Genomic DNA, 21,147 nt, shown 5'->3' with positions numbered 1-21,147 from the left:
TCGTATTCTCAACAGTTCTAATCCGAAGGTAACGTTGGAGACAACGAATAAGCTCCTTGACTTGGTGCAAATCCTTTGATATCAGATACTTCTGGATCTTGTCATTGTTTACGTTCCATACAATGTAGGCGATGACAGCTTCTTCGGACAAGCGACCCTCTTTCACAATCCTTTGCATTTCGTAAACGTAGCTTTCCTCGTCTTCATCCTCGTCACGGAATCGCTTTGTTAGTTTGAAGTGCACGTCAGCTTCGTTCATGCGGCTTGGAAACGCACAGATAGATGTCTTAAAACTCTCCTAATCCAACATGGTCTCGTCCTGTGCTTCGAACCATTTTCTCGTTGTGCCGGTCAATCTCGAGTGCGCGTATTGTAATCGAGCTCGCGGTGACGATCCATAAACAATGGCATATCCTTCGATCTTGTTTATCCAGCGGCTGCATCCTCATTATTTGCCGTTGAAGGACGAAATAAGTCGTTCAACTTCTACCGGATGAAGAAAAGTTTCACGAGCGGAGTGACGCAAATGTGCGCTGTTGCGGTCGCAGGATTCAGATACGGTGGATCCTCGAGAGCACACACTAACGGTTGCTACACTTTCCTCGTCAAATTATTCCTCCTTCAGGTCGCATATATTCACGTTAGAAAATCTCCTTTCAAATGACGCCGACAACGAATCCACAAATTCGGTGAACACGGTTCTCGACGTAGACAAATGTTGCCGCCTTTCTTCCTGTTTGGCAATGACGGTGCCTTTTCTCGACGACGACGACATATTTGCGAAGTCCCAAGATGGCTACTGAATACGTTCCACCTCGTCGAACCGACGTTTTCTCAAAAACGCTACTTTTAGCGAAAATCGATAAATTCGGATCTATAACACTAAACTCCGATCTTCCGCGTACACAATTTAGGCATTTTCCGGTCTAATCCCACTTCTGAGCTGTGGACATTTTACGGAAATGGCCAGAATAAAACGAACCGAGTTGGACAAACTACTTCGAATGAATGTATTTCTGTACACCTGACTTGAGTTTGTAACGGATAAATTGGAACCTTATGAATGCTCATTTTATTTTCCGTATCGGGCCCCAAGTTTGGGAACTAGATACGAACAATAAAAAGGAACATTACAAATGCACAAAACACAAACATGCAACACTCAAACTCAACATTAATTTGTGCCCACTCATCCATATGGATAACGAAGTCCGAACTCCGAACCCAGAATGACGAGGTTTCATAATTGTTCTTGGTCCATCAATCATCCTAGAATTGTATTTTGTTTGGCAGTTCGCCTTTTAGTTCGCAGCATCCGTTGCTGCATTCATAGCTTGTTTTTGGTCTAGGAATTTCTAATCCTAAGGGGACATCGCGATTAAAACTCAGGGACAGATGTACAAACCTAAGTATAACTTACAAAATAAACTGACAAAATGTTCACAACAATTTACAAACGTAACACAATCCATGCAACAATCGAAGAATTTTCCATGAATTGGAGAATGCAATTCATGGAAAATTCTTAAAACTACTTCACAAACGTATCAACTATAGTACAAACGTAACAAGTTGTTACAATGATGTAGTCACTGGAGAGTAAGCTGTCGACGGCCAGTCAGTCGTAAATAGAGTTGGGAGGTTCTGATAACCCGAGCAAAAATATCTGTCTGCTACAATATGTATAAAGAAGGTATTACGAGACTAAGGAAAGACATGTTAAAAACCGGTAAATCCTCAAGTGTTACGGGAGTTGAGAAGGGAAAAATATCCGAAATCTTCGGATATTTTTCCCTTCCCAACTTTTGTAACAAGGATATTGCCGCTTTTTGTCACGGGGTTACAAAGACAGAATAACGACCAGTGTTATTTTGACTACAGTTAAAATTAAAAAAAAAAAAAGGTTTCTATAATATTGTGAACATAATTTTATTGTAAAAAATATTGTACGAAATGCGAAACAGTACATAAAGTCTAAGAAGTAAACGTACCAATTCTCAATCAAGAAAAATGAAAAGGAAATTTTACGCTTATCAAATGTGATCCGACTTACCCTCTAAGGAACATAAGGCAACAAGAAGGAATGGAAGTATAGCAATAGCATAGATTCATGGGGAATGTGTTAAGATTTGTTTGTTTCACGAGGGGATAACTGGGGTTATTCAAGTTGTTGGCGTTCTCTAGAATCACCACAAAATATGAAACCGGCTATGTTCCAACCGTTTTACATCTTGAGGATATCGTTGACAGCAGCGACAATGCAACGGGCAGAAATGCCAAACATGTCAATCAGTACGGTTGGTGGTCCGGAGCGTGGGACCTGCTCGACGCCCAGATGTTTAACAACCACATTGCGCTGATCAGCGACAGCCGAGAGCACAGCTTCACCAAGGCCACCTTGCCTGTAGGGTTAAAGGGAAAGGAATATTAGATTGGAAATTTGTGACCCGGCAACTTCCATTGCATCTTACTTGTAGTGATCCTCGACGACGACGATGCGTCCGCCGCACTGAGCAGCATTATGGACAATGGCTTCCTTGTCGATGGGTTTGACGGTGAATGGGTCCAGCACACGAGCGTACACACCGGATTTCTCCAGCTCGGTGGCGGCATTGAGGGCTTCGTACAAAGTCACTCCGGCGCCGATCAGCAGAACGGTGTCGTTGGCCGATTGCTTCACAATCTTGGCTTTGCCGACCTGTCAATGAAATTCGTTAATTGCGTTTATTGGTTAGTACATAATTTTCTAACACATAAAATTTCAATAATCAATAACAATGCAGTTGAAATTTTTGAATTGTTTTTCGGTGCTTGGAAGGTTAAGCCTAGCTTACTCCACAAAACGCCCAAAACAACTCATAAATCTTTTTCGACTCCCTATACGAGATCAATAAATTAACAAATGCTTCTTACCTGGAACGGCTCGTTGTTCTCGTACAGGACAGCAGTGTTTGGTCTGGAGGTACGAATAAAGCACACTCCCTTGGTGTTGGCGGCCAGTTCGACGGCTCGTTCCGTACTGACGGCATCCGATGGGTAGAACACGGTGCTGCCGGGGATGGTACGGAACAAAGCAATATCCTCCAGACCCATCTGGCTAGGTCCGTCCTCTCCGATGCTAACACCACAGTGGGATCCCACAAAGTTGACATTTGTCTGCGAAATGGCTCCCATACGGATCTGATCGTAGGCTCGCGTGAAGAACGTGGCAAAGGTGGACACGAAAGCAATGGTGCGGTCACGGCAAGCGGCCCCGATGGCGACACCGACCAAATTCTGTTCGGCGATGAAACACTCGATGAAGCGCTCTGGGAAAGCCTTACGCAGCTTGTCGGAGTAGGTCGAGTTCTTGGTGTCACCATCCAGGGCAATCACGCGATCGTTGTTCATGGCGATCTTGGCCAGGGCCGTACCGTAAGCCAAGCGAGTGGCCACAGATTCTCCGAGCTGGTAAGCCGGGGGAGTAGCAAGTTGAACATTACTGATGTTGACCTTCTTGGCACTCTCCTTCTGTGGTGAGGGAGGAGCAATCTGAACTGGTCCAGCGTTGCGGATCAGGGTTTGCAAGTGCTCAATGACACCGTTAGCGTTCTCACCGAGAGGCTTTCCGTGCCAATTTTCAAGATCTTCAATTTGAGGGAAGTGCTTGCCCTTGAAGGTCTTGGCCACAATAGCCGTTGGGCGATCCTTGGTAACGGAAGCTTCGAAAAGGGCCTTGCACAGTTCTTCTACATCGTGACCATCGACGACGATCGCGTTGAATCCGAAGGCATCCAGACGCTTGCGATACACTTCCATCTGATGTTGCAGGGAAGTTGGTTCCGACTGTCCCAGCCGGTTAACGTCGAAAATCACACACAAGTTGTCCAGCTTGTAGTGTCCGGCGAAGTGCAACGATTCCCAGATGGAACCTTCGGCGGATTCGCCATCGCCAACCAGCACGTAGGTCCGGTAGTCGGCTTTGTCGATGTTCTTGCCAATGTAGGCCATTCCACAGGCGACGGCCACTCCCTGTCCCAGGGAACCGGTTCCCACATCGACAAAGTTCAACCGCGGCGTCGGGTGACCTTCCAGATCGGAGTCGATCTTACGCAGATTCATCAGGTCGCTGGTAGGGAACAGACCAGCCTCAGCCCAGGCGGCGTACAGAATCGGTGCCGCGTGACCCTTCGAGAGGATGAACCGATCCGAGGAGGCATCGCGCGGGGCAGAGATTTTGTAGCGCATCGTGTTGAAAAACAACACCGACATGATTTCCGCAATTGACGCACATGACGTAGGATGACTGCAAAGAGAGAACACATAGAAAAAGCTGATAAGTTCAAACCATTCAACAATAATTGGGCAGGAGGATGACTAAACTTGTAAAAAATGATAAGTTGGTATAGTGAGGAGTACGAAGACGCACCGCATATCAATCGGTGATCGTTTAACGTTGCGCTACGTGACCGACCACATGGAACCATCGCATCGTAAATTCGTTGATGCGTTTGGAAAATTTATGAGCTGGTTACAAAGTGTAATCCGTGACATCATATTACATCATCCAGAAGCTAGACGCTCATAACCATTTTAAGTAACATCATGTTTGATAACACTCATAACCCAAGTAACCACGCTGTTGAAGCTGTACGTGTACGTATTGCATATTAGGTGACGGACATATATTGACATACATTGCCCTATATAAACTATTAAAGTTTAATTAAAGTGGGAAGTGGGTCCACTATTACTATGTTTTTCAACAATATTCAATCAATCTAATACTTATTCTCAAAAGATATGTTTTATTGTTAAGTAAGCGTATATATTTCTTTTAAACCATCCTATTGATGTAACCAATCGATACAGTATCGATATCAAAGCTTTTCGCTATCCTTACAATGTGTCATTGGCACACCAACGCAACAGGTTTCAACTGCAGCAGCAGTCGTAGAGAATCAATAACAAAAAAAATAGATCTGACCCTTGATTTCAAACTTGTTTCCCCTCTGTGCTAGGCACATACAGTTGAAGTATTACGATTAGCCTTTCTCTTTCGTTGATTTGTCTAGGACGAAGTGGAGGAACCTTTAAGCTCACGAACACGTAACCGCACTGGGTCACGATTTGAACAGTTCCACCACCTACGATCCCGTTTCCTGTATGTTGTTGTTCCCAAATCGCGTGAATTGATATTTTGATCAATCAACATCTACACTAATTATAACAGAAATTGCAGAATAGAGTAATCATAGAAACTCGTTTCTTATATCAATAAACACTTGACGGTCAATGAACCGTGCAAGAATTGAACGAATGATATGCAGTGAGGAATCTAGCTCTTCCATACCTACCTACTGCATTCAATGTCAGACAGTATGCTATCGATAGTACGCTCATGTTTTGTTTTACGTTTATTATAAAGGTTTTAAACTAGAAGGGTTCATTCGCCTCTACTCATTTTATATGTGTAGAACACCATCGTTTAAACTTCATTTGGTTGAATAATGGAACTAACAGTTATCCTATATGTTAAGTAAGTAAAACCTTTGACCAAAAGCTATTTATTGCAGTTTTGTTTTACACTGAAGTTTTTTTTTTACGCGGTTTTTTTTACGTGGTTTTTTTTACGCGGTTTTTTTACGCGGTCCGTCCTAAAAAAAACCGCGTTATTTCAAGACCCGTCGTAAAAAAAAAACCGCGTTATTTCAAAAACCGTCGTAAAAAAAATCCGCGTTTTTTTCAAAAACACGCGTAAAATAGTCAGCATCACATCTAACGTGACTTGACTTTTTTACGACGTTTTTTGAAATAACGCGGTTTTTTTTACGACGGGTCTTGAAATAACGCGGTTTTTTTTACGACGGGTCTTGAAATAACGCGGTTTTTTTTACGCGGGACCATTACCGTCGTAAAAAAAAACTTCAGTGTACTTGAAACAACTATAAATTGCAAGACTCGTTAAAAATGGGTGTCTATGGGAAAATTGTTGTAAATTTACTCTTTTGTTAGACAAGCATTAGTTAGTTGTTCTGAATGACGCGACGTCGGATATACAGGGGATGGCCAAAATGTTTGGGATAGGCAACTTTTTTTTCTCCCACAAAAAAATTCAACATGCTGTAACTTTTCATAGAGTGCATCAAAAAATCTTAAATTTTGACTGTTTGTCACAGGCTTGACAATCCTCCTTGGAATCAAAAGAGTTTTGCAACATGCTTTAGAGTGGTGTTCTGCTTTTGCCTCATCGCGAGGGAGCGAACGAACCCCAAACATCTCTGGCAATAAAAACTGAGTGAGGAAGAGGGGAACGAAAAAAGAGCCAATGATTATTTCGGGTTTTTGAGTGCGATTTTCGCCTCGAGAGTCTTTATTTGTATGGGAGTGGAACTCGCGAGAGGTTTTTGAATGTGAGTGGACGTGGGAAACATAACAAGCAATTATGAGTGTTGGACGAACTCCTCGTTGCGCGGCAAGCTCGCGCTCGGTGCTGTTGAGGATTTGCGTTGTGATTTCTGAGTTTTATTTTCACTCCTCAGGAAATCGCCGAAATCGCTTCCTCATTTTCTCGCGAGGAAGTTTCTGTCAAGCCTGGTTTGTCAACCTATTATATGTGCATCATTGGTACAAATTTGGGCACGATTGATTAATGTATCGTTCGGGTAAAACACTATTTTTTAGACAACTCATTTTTGAGCTGTCATATCTCGGAAACCAGTGAACCGAATTGAATGATATTTTGAACGTACACTAACAATATGTATATGCTTCACAAACGATTAAAACATAGGTACTTTTTAAACGTTAAAAAAAGTTATAATGGATTGACACTTTTTGGATTTTTCTCGAAAAAATGTAATTCTTTTACATCAATGTCAATAAATTTTAGTGTTGATATCCAAAGATTTTCCACTTCTGTTCTCAAGTTAACTCTAATCAGATATATTAGAGCCTATTTAGATTGTAGAAAGAACACATTTAGTAATTTTTGTGTGTTATTGTAAATTTGACTTTTTTTCCTGTATATGGGTAATTTCAACCCGGTATAACTTAATTCGCCGTGAGAAAATATTACATTTTATAACGTCGTATTGAGTATCAATATATTGTTGATAAACGTTAAAATTTTAATTCAATTCGGTTCACTGGTTTCCGAGATATGACAGTTTAAAAATGAGTTGTCTAAAAAATAGTGTTTTACCCGAACGGTTCTAACTTTGCGATACATTAATCAATCGAGCCCAAATTTGTACCAATGGTGCACATATAATAGGTTGACAAACAGTCAAAATTTGAGATTTTTTTATGCACTCTATGAAAAGTTACAGCATGTTGAATTTTTTGTGGGAGAAAAAAAGTTGCCTATCCCAAACATTTTGGCCATCCCCTGTATAAACTACAAATACCTATGACCGATTCCAATACTTATCATACCTCCTGCATCTCTATAGGGGTCCATCACACATCGAGCAAAAGTAAAAGTGAACGACTTTCGATTGCATAATGTGTCGAACGCTGGCTTCAGTCCCAATCGCGCCTTGTAAATTATTGTCTCTATCTATACACTCGTCCGTTTGACCTCCTTTTGACCTCTACTGTTGTAAGGCGCTGCTAGCAATCGTTGTACAAACCGGCAGACTGTGGAGCATGGAGTACCTTTTTCGTGCATTGCTCATGGAGGTACGACGATGACGACGACGACAAGCGTTACTAACCTTTCGTAGAGGCCGGTTGTATAAAAAACAGCACTGATAGGAGAGCTGCAAACCAAACAGCAGCAGCCAACACGTTCAGCGAGCGTATCCAATGATGTAGGTAGGTTATAAGAAGGGTGAATGTAGACGGATTTTTTTTTAATTTAAACTGTAGTTTAAACAATTTAAAATTTTAAAATAATTTAAAATTAACACAACAAACAACACGTTTGTGCAACCAATATTTTTACCCGTAAAAAAATAACAAACAAATCTCCCACAGATGTAAAATTTATTCCGAAAGTGGGTCGTGCGTCATATTAAGAAGCAGTTTTAGATCTATCAGTTTGACCTCTTTTTTTTCTGAAATGCTTATAAGCATTCTAGAATGCATTGTCGATCATCACATCCATGATGTTCATCTGGCTAACGTGCCTCTTCATGCAAGCAAACATGGCTTACCAATCTGGAAAGATTCACTGTAAAGCCTTCAGTACACGCTTTGCCAAATGTGCAAATATTTGGCTATTTGACGTATCATACGCTAGCAGACGTTTGTCGTTTGGCTATTATTTGTCAATGGTCTGGTCAGTACACGTGTGACAAACAACTGGCAAACTCTTATTTGCACATGTTGCATTTGTTCACATGTTTGGAGAATTCACGGTTAACCACCCCCCCCCCCCCATTACCGACGCTTCATACACTAGGCGCCCCTTCGCCTTTTGCCGAAATTGGAAAAAAAACACCTCCCAGTCTTGTGCACGGGCCTGCTGGAGGGAATCCTGGAGGGAAAATTCCTGACGGAATGCCTGCAGAAATTCCTGGAGGAATTTCTGAAGGTGTCCCTCTACGAATTTCTAGAGAAAGCCCTGAAAGAATAACTGGAGGATTTCCTGGAGACATCCGTGGAGAAAATCCTGCACGAACGCCTGGATAAAATTCTAGAGAAATCCCTGGATGAATCCGTGGTGGAATTCCTAAAGAATTTCGAAATAAATCCTGGAGGTATCTCTGGAAGAATCTATGGCGAATCTCTGGAGGAGAAATTCCTGGATGAAACCCTGGACGAATTTCCGGAGGAATCCCTGTAAAAAGTCCTGGAGGAATTATTGAAAATATTCTTGAATTGTGAAGGAGTCTCTAGAGAAATTCCCGGAGGTATAACTGTAGGAATTTCTGAATGAATTCCTGGATCAATTCCTGAAGAAATTCCTGTTGGTATTCTTGGTGGAGTTCCTGGAGGAGTCCTTTGGGAAATGCCTGGATGAAACCCTGGAGAAATACCTGGAAGAATTCCTGGAGCATTTCTGAAAGAATCCTTGGAGAATTTCCTGGGGGATTCCTGAAGAAATTTTAAAGGAATGTCAAGGAGGAATTCATGCGGAAATCCCTGAGAGAATTCTTGGAATAATGCCTGTATAAACTCCGGGAAGATTTCCTCGAGAAATTGGTGTAGTATTTTTTTAAGGAATTCCTTGATCAATTCATAGAGGAATTTCGGCAGGAATTCCTTGGGTAATTTCTACAGGAATTCTGGGGTAATTACTGGTGGAATACCTAAAGTAATTCCTGGTGAAATTCCCAAGGTAATTCCTGGTGGAATTCCTAATGTAATTCCTGGTGGAATTATTAAAAATGTTCCTGAAGGAATCCCTATAGATCCCAGGAGGAACTCCTGCAGGATTGCCAGGAGGTACTCCTAGGAAAATTCCTGGAGGAATCTCTACAATAATCTCTAGGAATCTCCCGGGTGGGTCAAAGTAATTCGTGGTGGAATTCCTAAGGTAATTCCTGGTGGAATTATTAAAAATGTTCCTGAAGGAATCCCTATAGAGATCCCAGGAGGAACTCCTGCAGGAATGCCAGGAGGTACTCCTAGAAAAAATTCTGGAGGAATTTCTAGAGTAATCTCTAGAGGATTCCTAAAACTAACTCTTAAAGGAATGCCTGCAGAAACCCCTGGAAATATTCCTGGAGACATGCCAGTAAGAATTCCTGGAGTAATCTCCATAAGAACTCCTGCAGTAATCCCTGGAGGAATTCTTGAAGGATTGTCTTGAAGAATCACTGGAGATTTTTTAGGTAGAATTCCTGATGGAATACCTAAAATCCTAGAATTTTTAGCGGATTTTTTAGAGGAATCCCTGGACGAATCTCTGAAGGAATTCCCGGGTGGGTCACTGGAGGAATTTCTGAAGAAACCCCATGAGGAATCCCGGTAGCAATCCCATGAGGAATTCCTTAGGAATTACAGGAAAGTTTTCTCAACGAATTGCTGGAATGATTTCTGTTGGAATTCCTGGATAAAAAATCTGCAGAAATCCATGTCTGCAGTAATTTATATACGAATTATTGAAGGAACAATTGGATGAACTCCTATAGGTTTTTTTGTACAAAGTGTTTGAGCAATTCCTGGATTTTTTTTAATAATCTATAGTAAAATTTTCTGAAAGAATTTCTGGAAGACATTCTTGTAAAAACTTCGAATAATTCCAGATGGAATTATTGGAGCAATCTCTAGTGGAATTCTGTAAGGAATATATGGCGAAATCTCTGAAGGAATACCTGCAGAAATACCTGGAGAAATTTTCGAAAGAAACCGCGAAAACAGCACTGGAACAATCACTGGTGGAACCTCTGAAGATATCCCAGGAAAATTCTTCAAAGAAATAAATAGTTGGAGGAATTCCTAGTTGCATTTTTGAAGGAATCTCTATAGGAATCCATGATGAAATCACTGCAGCAAGATTTGAAAAAAATCCTGGAGGAATTGGTCATACTCATACTCATGCCGATTTGCATACTAACATATTGGGCTGCTTAAAAGTCATCTCAAGTCAAGTCAGTCAGAAAAAAACCTAGCTACGCCAATGAAAATATCATACTAATGTTTCTGAATGGTAATCGAGTTTTCAAAAGCATCACGAAATTCGATAGATTATGTAACATTAGATTTTCATTCTAAAAAGAACAAAATTACTCCTGTAGATTTTTTGGACAGAATTTCAAGACAGTTTGGAACAGAGTAGTGTGCGGTAGTTCGGCAGCAGCAAAGCTTCGCGCGCAGGTTTTTGCTAGATTTTTGCGATTTTTTTTTTCTCTTCTCTCGGCGGGGCTCCGACGGCGGGACGAAGCGTACGGTGGACGCGTCGTGGCTCGAGTCGGTTCCGAATTTTCCGCTTCCCGTCGGCGCTACTTCCCAATACACTTTTGGTTGATAATATACATATATTTTTTTACATTAACACAAAAGAGTGAAAAATGTTAGTTCGGGCTCGCCGGTCGTGGAAAAAATCCGGGCGCCGACAAGTGAGTCGCGTTCAGTGTATTTCTGTGTGGAATAGACTAAAGGTTTCTGCTCCCTAGTGGAGTGGAGACGCGCGATAGAATTTTCTTTTTGGCTAGTTTTTGCGTCGAAAAGTGATCGGTTGTTAACGGCGGTTTGTGTATATTGATCCATTGTCAAATCATATCACCAACCATAGGTGACTCCCGGACTGACAATGTACCTTACCCTACTAACAAAAAATTCCTTCCTGAGACAAACGTGGAGATGCAGCGATTCGCGGTCTTTTTAACAACGTTTGTCTTACTAACATTCCCTTCCATCCTCCATGACCGTAAGGACGTGGCCGGCGCCGTTATTGATCTTATTAAAGTTGAGAGCTCTCGAACTGTGTACATTGAGAATAGTAAGCTAGTCCCAAGCCCTATTCATTGGTTCCTTGTGCAATTTCGATTGCTCTGGTCAATCACGGAGTAGCAACTACGAATTGTGCGGTCATCTATGCTCATGCTCATGCTCATGCTCAGAATTTCAAGACAGTTTGGAACACCTAGAACATCTCAAGAAATTAAAAACTAAACTATATTCATGCAGAAGGCTATCCAAATACGAATGAATGTTAATCAAATCCAAATCATTTAACACTACAGGTGTGTCAATTATTTTGATTTTTCAATTTTTGATGAACAGGATGATGTTCATGGAAAGCGATAAAATTCCAAGCCCAATTAGGGTAAATCGGGGTAGTTTGACCACCTTAAGCAAAAGTCGTTTTAACATGCAGAAAACAACGATGAATCTCTCGTTTATCGTATGATCATAATGATTCTGATAATACTACGCAAGATACAAGAAAATATCAAAGTCAATTCGTGTTTATGTCAAAAAAATATTTTTGAAAAAAGTTTAATTTTTGCGTCTATTTTAAACCGTCGGGGTAATTTGAGCACCCTATTTTCAATGAAGATTTTTTTTCGCCTAATGTAACACAAACTTAATATGCACCGATAGACATTGAATTGTAGTGTGTCAACTTGATGTATATAGAAAATAAACTAATTTTAAAGCTATTCAATGTATTTAAACAACAGGAGTCTTATGTGGTGTTTTTATTCAGCCCTCTTCGGGATAATTTGGCCAACGATTTTCAATTTTATTTTTCTAATTTACTATGGCCTTAAACTAATTCGTTTTAATGGCTTCAATATTCCACCAGTAGTAGAGCTGAAGTCGGTTTGTTAAAAATATACCGCATTTAGTTCACCACTGGACTGCGAACTGCGACTTCATAAGTGCGAAAACGGCGCACTATTTCTTCATTCTATGGTGAACAAGTGTTCTGAAGACACCGAGTTGATTTGATGCAATCGCGCACTTTTATTAGCGTTTTCGCACTCGTGAAAACTATTGCGATAGTCCAGTGGTGAACTACACCGTGTCCAATAAGTTCTCATACACAATCAAATTGAATTCATTTCACATATGTAATTAGGATTTTCGAAGTGAGTTTATTTATTGAAAGGACATCTAACGCTGATCAAATAGAGCATATGTTTTGGATTTAACTGTCCTTTATCCTTCTCTGCTGATCGCTTATGTGTCGTAAATCTATTTCAGCTGGCACGCACGCCATATAAATGATATTTCGTCCCATTTTAACGAGTAATGGTTTTAAGTTGAAACAAATTAGGTTCCTGTCCTCTCCATTGCTAGTAGCAACTATGACCAGAAAAGAAAAAAATATTAGATTCTGTATTGGTGAAGAACGAAGCCGTTTAATTTTGTACAAAATAAAACGTAAATTAAACAAATATGTCCATATATGTGTTTTAATGAGATTTATTGCGTTAAATAATCATGACTACATTTGAATTCGTTGATTCATACTATTCTCACTTCTAAAACATGTTTGTATCTCTCTTGTGGTCAGTTATGTTCAAAATTCACGTTTTATGATGTTAATCTTTAATACAACAGTCATTTTCAAGAAAATCAGCCCAAGTTTAGCTTACTTGCCAATTTCTTACCATATCATCACTAAAATTGAATTATTTTAGCCTTAGTATATCGATTTGGTACAATACTTGGGATAAAACTCAAAATTTAACCCTATGGAATTTATTTAGCTACCGTAGAATAAAAAAAAACTTTTCGAACATTTTTCTTGCGTGCCGAAGCAAACAGATTTCAGAACACTGAAGTGCACTGCAAGGCTTATAAGAACAAATAGTAAATAACGTTATTCCAAAGCGTATGCTTTATTAAATCATTACTATGTGACCCTTCAATACATGCATTCATTTTGAAAATATGAATCACAGATGTGCAATAAAATTATATTTTCTAAATTTATATTTTGCATGAGAACTTATTGGACACGGTGTAAATGCGCTATATAAGATTTTAGGTGATTTTAATGAGGTGCTCAAATTGCTCCATTGGCCAAATTACCCCGACTACCCCTACCGTAGTCCGGAGTGACATTGATCAAAATTTTCGATCTTTCTTGAATAATTCTCTTGTTAAAGTAAACTTTACATGTTTTTTATTTTCAAAACAAGTACTGGTTCTCTGAGCATGTATTAAGCTACTCGAAAAAGTATTGTGAAACTTTTGAACTTGTCAAAATAGGATTTTTAGTTTAAAATTTGATTTTGTTGATTTGGGTTAACATTGATCATGTGATCAGTGATCAATGTACGTTTGTGCTGAAAATATACTTACTCACTAAATTTGGGGTCTCTGATTTCTAATTTTCACAAGTTATGTACTTTTTTAGGTATTTTAAGATTAAAATCCTCTAAACCGCGGATAACGCCTTAAAGTAGGCAATGGCTTAAGTAATTGATAGCTAGCTTTGAATAAATAGTATATTTTATTGAAAAAGAGCACTTTCCAAAAGTTTTGTTTATGCAATCCAACTCTAGGACATCATATTGAAGTTCTAACCTAATATTGTACCTAGTATTGATACCAAGCATGAATGTTTGACAATGTGTCTCATTGCGTTACGAATCACCTTTTTCCTTAGAAAAATCGTTTTTTTTTTCAATGTTTAAGAAATTCAAATTGATTCCATGTCATTCGATAGCTGAATAATAGCAGATTACGAAAAACCATTCGTTAGCATAAACTGATTCAATTAAAAATGGTTGTTTTAACATTTCATGAGGTCGGTCAAGCCGATCAATGTTACCCCGCTGATCAATGATACCACGTTTTACGGTACTGATATTTTCCGAGTAAATGTGCAACGAATTTGCCGAAGACAAAGTTCACTTTTATAAATGAGTTATTAAATAACTTAAAAATAAAAATAAAAATAAAATTTTTATACAGCCATTTTTCTTTCTTTTGGGTCATATATAACCCCGCCAGGCCTGAAGGGTTGAATTAATTTCCTCGACCAGATGAAGTAAGCTAAGTACTTATCGTTATCAAAACAATTCATATCACAGAAAATGTTCTATACCTACCTATCATGTATTCAATAAACCCTTTCTATTAATACCTGAGGATGCCTATGTAAACGTCTATACATGCTTGGGTGCGTGAAATGGTAGTAAGCTGATGTATAGTAAGTAGTAGATAGGAAATCTATCTACGTAAGTGTTATTATTGTGGACTCTCTTCATTATCTGCAACTCATTGTGGCAATGGCAAACAATGCAAAAAAAAACCGGTCACCGAAGCGCCGCCACTTTGCCCTGAGAGCCGCGATGAAGGGCACATCACATCATTTCTCTTCTTTCCTTTCACTGTAGCTTCGCCGGTCGCGCCGGTGTTTTCTTTTACGTTTTCTTTCCACGTCATTCCCGCACCATTCGAAGGCGATTCTGGAAGCGTACATTTTGAAATTCCATGCGGTCGGACGGAACTTGGCCACCGATTCCCGACCCCAGAACTTACCCGGACTTGGACGCCTGAGTCGATGTAATCGAGTGAATACGCAGCTTGTGGGCGATATCCTTCAGCTCCTGGATGGTCTTGGATTCCGGCTTGTGATAAGTGGGCATTTTGCAACTGGTTCTTCTTCTTTTCAAAGCACAAAACTGTAAAGCAAGATTATCAGAGGACCACCTTCAGCTACTAAAGCACACAACAGGATTGATTAGAGGGAATCGCACTGACGCAAACACGTGTGACTTTCGCGGAGGCTGACCGACGACTGACTGATTTTTGTTGACTCCGGTTTTACCGAGCTGCTGTGACCGACCCACTCGTACTCGAGTGGGTGACATGACGTGACGTTGCACTTTGCTTGCGATGCCGATGCCGACGGTAAAACACATTGAAATGCACGCTAAGAACTAATGGTTCAAAGCGGCGACTTAAAGATTCAATTAAATATTAAATTGGGCATCGGTGTGATACCGTATAGATTTGTAGTGAGTTGGAGTTTTGTATGATGAGAAAATAAATTAACATCTGCGATTCTGTACCAATAATATTTAATTATAGAGTGGCCTTAAGTGTCACAGAGTTTCTTGGTGTGTTTTCAAGATTAACGCTAAGGTTAAATCGCCCAATACTGTTTTGTGTTGACGTCTGGTTCGCGATGTAAACATTGTGATGTGTCGCTTTTTTCAGTTTTTTCGTCGAGTATGAACAAAATTATTGTGCAAAAGTGCAGCAAAACTAGGAAATTTATCAAACTAAATTAGGTGGTTATCTTCACAATTCATTCACAATGGATATCACCTCTCTGTTCAAGGCCTCAGTGAAGACAGTGCGCCTAAAATCGTCAGCCGCTACCTTCCCGGTGCCCAACAAGTCCAGAATCCTGTCCAAAAAGCCCAGCAATGAGTTCTCTGAAAAGGCGAAGAAAATCCGTTTCCAAATCACCCAGCTGAAAAACTTGTTGGTGGAAAATCGGGCGGCCTACATGCAATTTGCGTATCATCTGAAAAACTCGGCACAAATGACGGACGAGGAGCGCGACATCATCGACCGAGAATCGGAGAACATCATCCGGATGTGCACGGGCATGCTGAACGATTTCAAAGCCGAGTGCCGCAAAACGAAGCGCAGCAAGCAGATGGCCGAGTTTATGGATCTGGTACTCGAGGCGCTGTCCAGCTACATGAACGCTGTCCATCACATTGCCAACGAGCAGCGCCAGTTCCGAATACAGCGAGAACTGGAGACGTACAAATTTCTCAAGCTCAATTCGGACAAGAAATCACTTTCTGCCGTGGCACCGCCAGCAAAGTTGCTGGCCGACCCTCCGATTAATGGTATACAGAAACATCACCACAGCGGCAGGGGCGAAAAGAAACGACAATCGACGCTTAACGATGAAGAGCTAGATGATTTCGCTGACCACATGGAGGCTTCCAGGGCCAAAGTTATTTCGCAGGACGAGGACCTGGACAACAGTGGTTCTTTCTTCGAAGAAGAGGATGAACTAAGCCCAGAAGATATTCAGGTTAGTCAGCTTACTTTTTCGCAGATTTAGAAAATATGTAAGAAGATCTGATTGAAAATTTTCGTCCATAAAAATTTATGATGGAGCAAATTCAATTGAACTAATTTTCAACCCCCTAATTCCAGATTTTCGAATCGGAAAATGTGCAACTTTACAATGAACTAAAGGGTCTATCTGAAGAGGTTGAGCAGATAGAAAAGAACGTAGTGGACATAGCGTATCTTCAGGATATCTTCACGGAAAAGGTAAGGCAATACATAAATAACGTGCAACCGGTGTTTTATTCAATACCCACCTCTTTTCAGATTTCCCTGCAAAAAACGGACATCGACAGAATTGCCAACACCGTGGTGGGCGCAACGGAAAACGTAAAAGACGCCAACGAGCAAATTAAACAAGCAATCCAACGGAACGCCGGCCTCCGAGTGTGGGTTCTGTTCTTCCTGATTGTGATGTCTTTAACTTTGTTGTTTCTCGACTGGTACAATGATTAGACGTGCTGTGCAGCGCCCCGAAATTAGGATAAAAAAAATGTTATCTTGTGATATATTGTTATCCGTGCTGAAGAACGTTGCTGCGACTGATCGTAGGTTGAGAGGGTGGCTCACAGCTCTTCGTGGTGGAGGTTCACTTGCGAAATCGTGCAGTAATCCAGGTAGGTGAATATTACACTATTGCGAATGGAACGATATTAGCTGCATTTAAACGGTTGGCTTTCAACGACATGAAACTCGTTGCGGATAATGTATTTAGAACAAAAAGAACTCCTCATTTAAAAATATTTATGAATAGAAACACCAAGACCGATTCCTCGTAGTTTACTACGATATTTGATTTTTTTTTCTATGAAATCATTACAAATATAAGACTGAGTTACCGTTTCTATGCCACAAAATTCCGTTTTTAGCTGCTTCTTTCAAATCATGGGAACATCATACATTTATCATATTACTCTTAACCTTGTCCACTGTGCTTCGCACGTAATCTTGTCCCATCTGGATACAATATTTGTATCCTACAGAAATGTATCCAGGAATTCTTTAAGGGATATCTTCAAAAAAAAATTCCAGAGACTCGTACAAGAATTCCTCTAAAGATTTCTCCAGGAATTACTTCAGAGAATCATCCAAGAACTCCACCAGGAATTCTCCTAGGCATTCTTTTGGGAAATTTTCCAGGCATTCTTCCAGGGATTCCTCCTTGGATTCCTGCAGAGATTTCTCTAGGATGTTTTTTTCAGCGATTCCTCCAGGAAATCCACCAGATATTCCTCCAGGAATTGTTTCAGGGACTCCTGGGATTGCTTCAGATTTTTTTTGGGATTCCTCCAGAAATCCTTGCAGGCAATCATGGAATTCCTTAATAAATTATGTCAGCAGTTCATCCAGGAATTTCTCCAGGAAATCCTTTAAGGATTCCTTCAGAAATTCTTCCAGGATTTTCTCTACGAATACATTTTGGATTTTTCCACCCTGGCCAAGTTCGCAGGGTGTGGGTTGCGCTACGTGAGTGCCCGTCGAGCCCCTTATGCCCAATGTAACCGACGCTGAACAACAGCTACCTACCCGTAGCTGGGCCCGCAAATAGTAGGAATGACAACAAGAGAGGAACAATTGAACATTGAGGCACAATAGCTAGATAGATACATCCTATGCGAACGCGTGTTGTATGATTATTAGCAAATTGTAAATTTAGTATCAACATTTATATCTATTTGGAGTAAAAAGTGTTAAACTTGAATTATATTAGATAACACAATCGTAGGTAACAAGTGACATAGGATAAACTTAGTGAATTCGATAAATCCATATTTAGATTTAGCTAGATTGAGCCACTTCCTCTTATTCTTGCCTTCTTGCCCTTGTTGAACTCGAAGCTCAAACACCTACTATAGAGCTGTGAATGGTGAGATAGAATCATGTAGTTTGTAACTTTAAACTAATGAATACCCTTCAATCTAGTTCCTTACTGAACGATTAAGCCCTTCGTTCATGACAAAATAAGATTTGTGTGCAATTAGATTGCTAGTTAATCTATGACAGGTAAGCCGTGTCATAAGTACAGTCGGATTGAAATGCCTAATGCTATATGCTCCTAGATTAGCAGACTAAACCGTTAGACCGAAGAGGCCCATACCCAAACCGACTGCGATATTGTTGTGTGGTAGCAAACACTACAGTAAGTTAGAATGTTAATGTTAAGTATAAGTAAAAGTTCTAATGTTTCGCCTTTTTAGGAATTTTGTAATTCTCTGCAATCGATCAATAAATTCACAAAATTCATTACGCACTACCACCCAACACAGGGGTTGACGGTATTAAAGTGAAGGAGTTTCATTTTGATTATTGTAATGTAGTGTTCTTTAGTGAAACATATCACCTTTTTAACACTTTAATGCGCCTCCAACGGTTCATCACGAACCGGCTGCTGCAGAAGGAGTATGGCTGATCATATGCATCAGACATGCTCGATAAACAGGAGGAACCGCCGGGGCTCCGTAGAATCTATTCCCAAGCAATAGTTCCAAGTCGGTTGGATTTGAGAAGGTTTTGACGATCGTTACAAATCCTAATAAAAGTATTATAGGATTTGTGACAGGTTTTGGAACCTTTTACAGCCATCTGACTTCAAAATGTTGTTTGGGCTCTATTTCCCACGTTTCTCGGTTGATTTTTATTACATAGTAATTTATTAATGTCATAGTCGCTTTTTCGAATTTTTACAATGTTAGTTGGTTATATTTTCTTTAAATAAAGCAATAAAAATCGACCGGAAAATCAATAGTGGGAAGGAGATCTGCAGCACTTAATTGTGCTGATAGATTCAAAGCTAACGTGCGAACACTTAAACGCATTGTTGACGTCAATGCGTTCGACGTGACATTTTGGACAATAACTGACTGCTTTATATTAACTGAACAACGATACTTGTGTATGACTAGGTTGATATTTCTAGGCTACGCTTGAGAAAATGACATGGTTCATCTAGGTAGGACCGATAGGACAATTGAACGAATTTGAATATTTTGAATAGTATTTGTAGCGGGATGAAAGTTGACATGAAATCTCTATTATTTTAAAATTTTATTGCAATCAACTGACCAACTTGGCGTATTTTTGATTATCTCTTAGATGTTCAGAAGTTCAGTTACATGTTTCTGTGGATTTTGGACCGATGACAATTTAAGGACACAAGAGATGAACACAAGTAGAAAACGATTAGCGAAATCAAGAAAACAATTTGACACAGGATCGACTATATTTTAACATACAGGGATCGACTATATTTTAACACAAACCGTGTGACGGTGTGACCATAAAACTACATAGGCAAATCCTGACTGACTGACCAATTGAAAACTTTCCAATCTTCTACCGTATCTTTCTGAGTCAGTTGCAACAGTGTCTTTAATGGATATCATTTTCCGCGTACGGCTGGCAAACTGCTTCTGAAAGATTACGTACTCTTTTCTATCTTCGGGTCTAGTGTAGAGGTTTCAACTCTATTCAGAGTGCAGCTAGAAACCTAGCAACAAAAAAAAAATACCTTTTGGATTTTTCCAGGAATTCTTCCAGATATTCCTCCAGGAATTGCTGCAAGGATTCCACCAGGAACTTCTTTAGGGATTTTTCCAGGGATTTCTCCACGAATTTCTCCATTGATTCTCCAAGGATTCCTTCAGAAATTCCTTCGAGGATTTCTCCAGGAATTCCTCTAGAAATTTCTCTAGAAATACTTCCAGGAATTTCTCAGGGGATTTTTTCAAAAATTTCTCTCAGGGTTCTTATGGAGATTCCTCCGAAATTGATTCAGTAATTGTAAGAATTCCTCCAGGAATTCCTCCGGGAAATTCTCGAGGAATTACCGTAAGATTTTCTTCAGGATTTTTCCCAGGAATTTATCTTCGAATTGCTCCTGGACATTCTTCAGAAATTATGTCAGCAATTTCTCCAGGATTTTCTTTAGAAAATTTTCTGGGGGTGTTTTCAGAAATTTTTCCAGGAAATTCTTCACAAATATCCCAAGGAATTTTTCAGGGATTCCTCCAGGCATTTCTTCCAGAATTTCTACTGAGATACCTTCATGAATTCCTTCAGGTATTCCTCCAGGGGTTTCTTCACGATTTTTCAGGGATTTTCCCAGGGATTCCTCCAGGAATTATCCCAGTTTTTTTTTAGGAATTCCTTCAAATATTTCCCCAGGAAATGCTCCTGGAGGACGTCTTTAAGAAATTATGTCAGCAATTCTTCTAGAGATTCCTCCAGGTATTTCTCCAGAAATTTCTCTTGAGATTCCATCAGGAATATATAAAAGGATTCCTCCAAGAATTTCTCTTTTCCCAAGGATTCCTCCAGGAAATCCTTCGAAGATTCCTCCAGGAAATCCTTCAGAAGTTCTTCCAAGGATTCTTCCAGGAAATTCTCCAGGAATACCTTCAGGAATTTTCAGGGATTTCTCCAGGTATTCCTCCAGGAATTCCTCCAGAGTTTCCTCCAAGGATTTCTCCACAAATTTATTCAAGAATTCCCCCAGGGATTCTTTCAGGAATTCCTTCGAGGATTACTCAAGGGATTTTTTTTCAGAAATAGAAATATAATACAAATTACAATCTCCCGGAATTCCTATGGAAATTCCTCTAGTTATTCATCCAGTTATTCTTTCAAGATTTCCTCTAGAGATTCTTCAAGCAATTCCCACAGGAATACCTCTAGGAATTCCTCCAGGATTTTATCCAGAAATTTCTCCAGGAACTT

The 21,147-nt window shown here is 39.9% G+C and overlaps 2 protein-coding genes across 2 annotated transcripts; one reads left to right on the top strand and one right to left on the bottom strand.

Moving 5' to 3' along the window:
• Positions 1-1,904: 1,904 nt before the first annotated feature.
• On the bottom strand, positions 1,905-15,158 carry LOC109417152 (transketolase-like protein 2). The gene is made up of 4 exons (XM_019691278.3): positions 14,875-15,158; positions 2,914-4,285; positions 2,472-2,698; positions 1,905-2,402 (listed from the first exon to the last, which is right to left on the bottom strand). The coding sequence occupies exons 1-4, from the start codon at positions 14,979-14,981 to the stop codon at positions 2,225-2,227; spliced, it is 1,884 nt and encodes a 627-aa protein (XP_019546823.2). The 5' UTR covers positions 14,982-15,158; the 3' UTR covers positions 1,905-2,224.
• A 340-nt stretch (positions 15,159-15,498) lies between these two features.
• Positions 15,499-17,123, top strand: LOC109417151 (syntaxin-18). Its single transcript, XM_019691277.3, has 3 exons — positions 15,499-16,393; positions 16,519-16,638; positions 16,699-17,123. The coding sequence occupies exons 1-3, from the start codon at positions 15,656-15,658 to the stop codon at positions 16,885-16,887; spliced, it is 1,047 nt and encodes a 348-aa protein (XP_019546822.3). The 5' UTR covers positions 15,499-15,655; the 3' UTR covers positions 16,888-17,123.
• Positions 17,124-21,147: the final 4,024 nt, after the last annotated feature.

This window comes from Aedes albopictus, chromosome 3 (genome assembly GCF_035046485.1).
Source record: "Aedes albopictus strain Foshan chromosome 3, AalbF5, whole genome shotgun sequence".
Lineage (NCBI taxonomy): Eukaryota > Metazoa > Arthropoda > Insecta > Diptera > Culicidae > Aedes > Aedes albopictus.
Note: the sequence above shows the minus strand (reverse complement) of the source record. Positions and strands in the feature narration are given on the sequence as shown.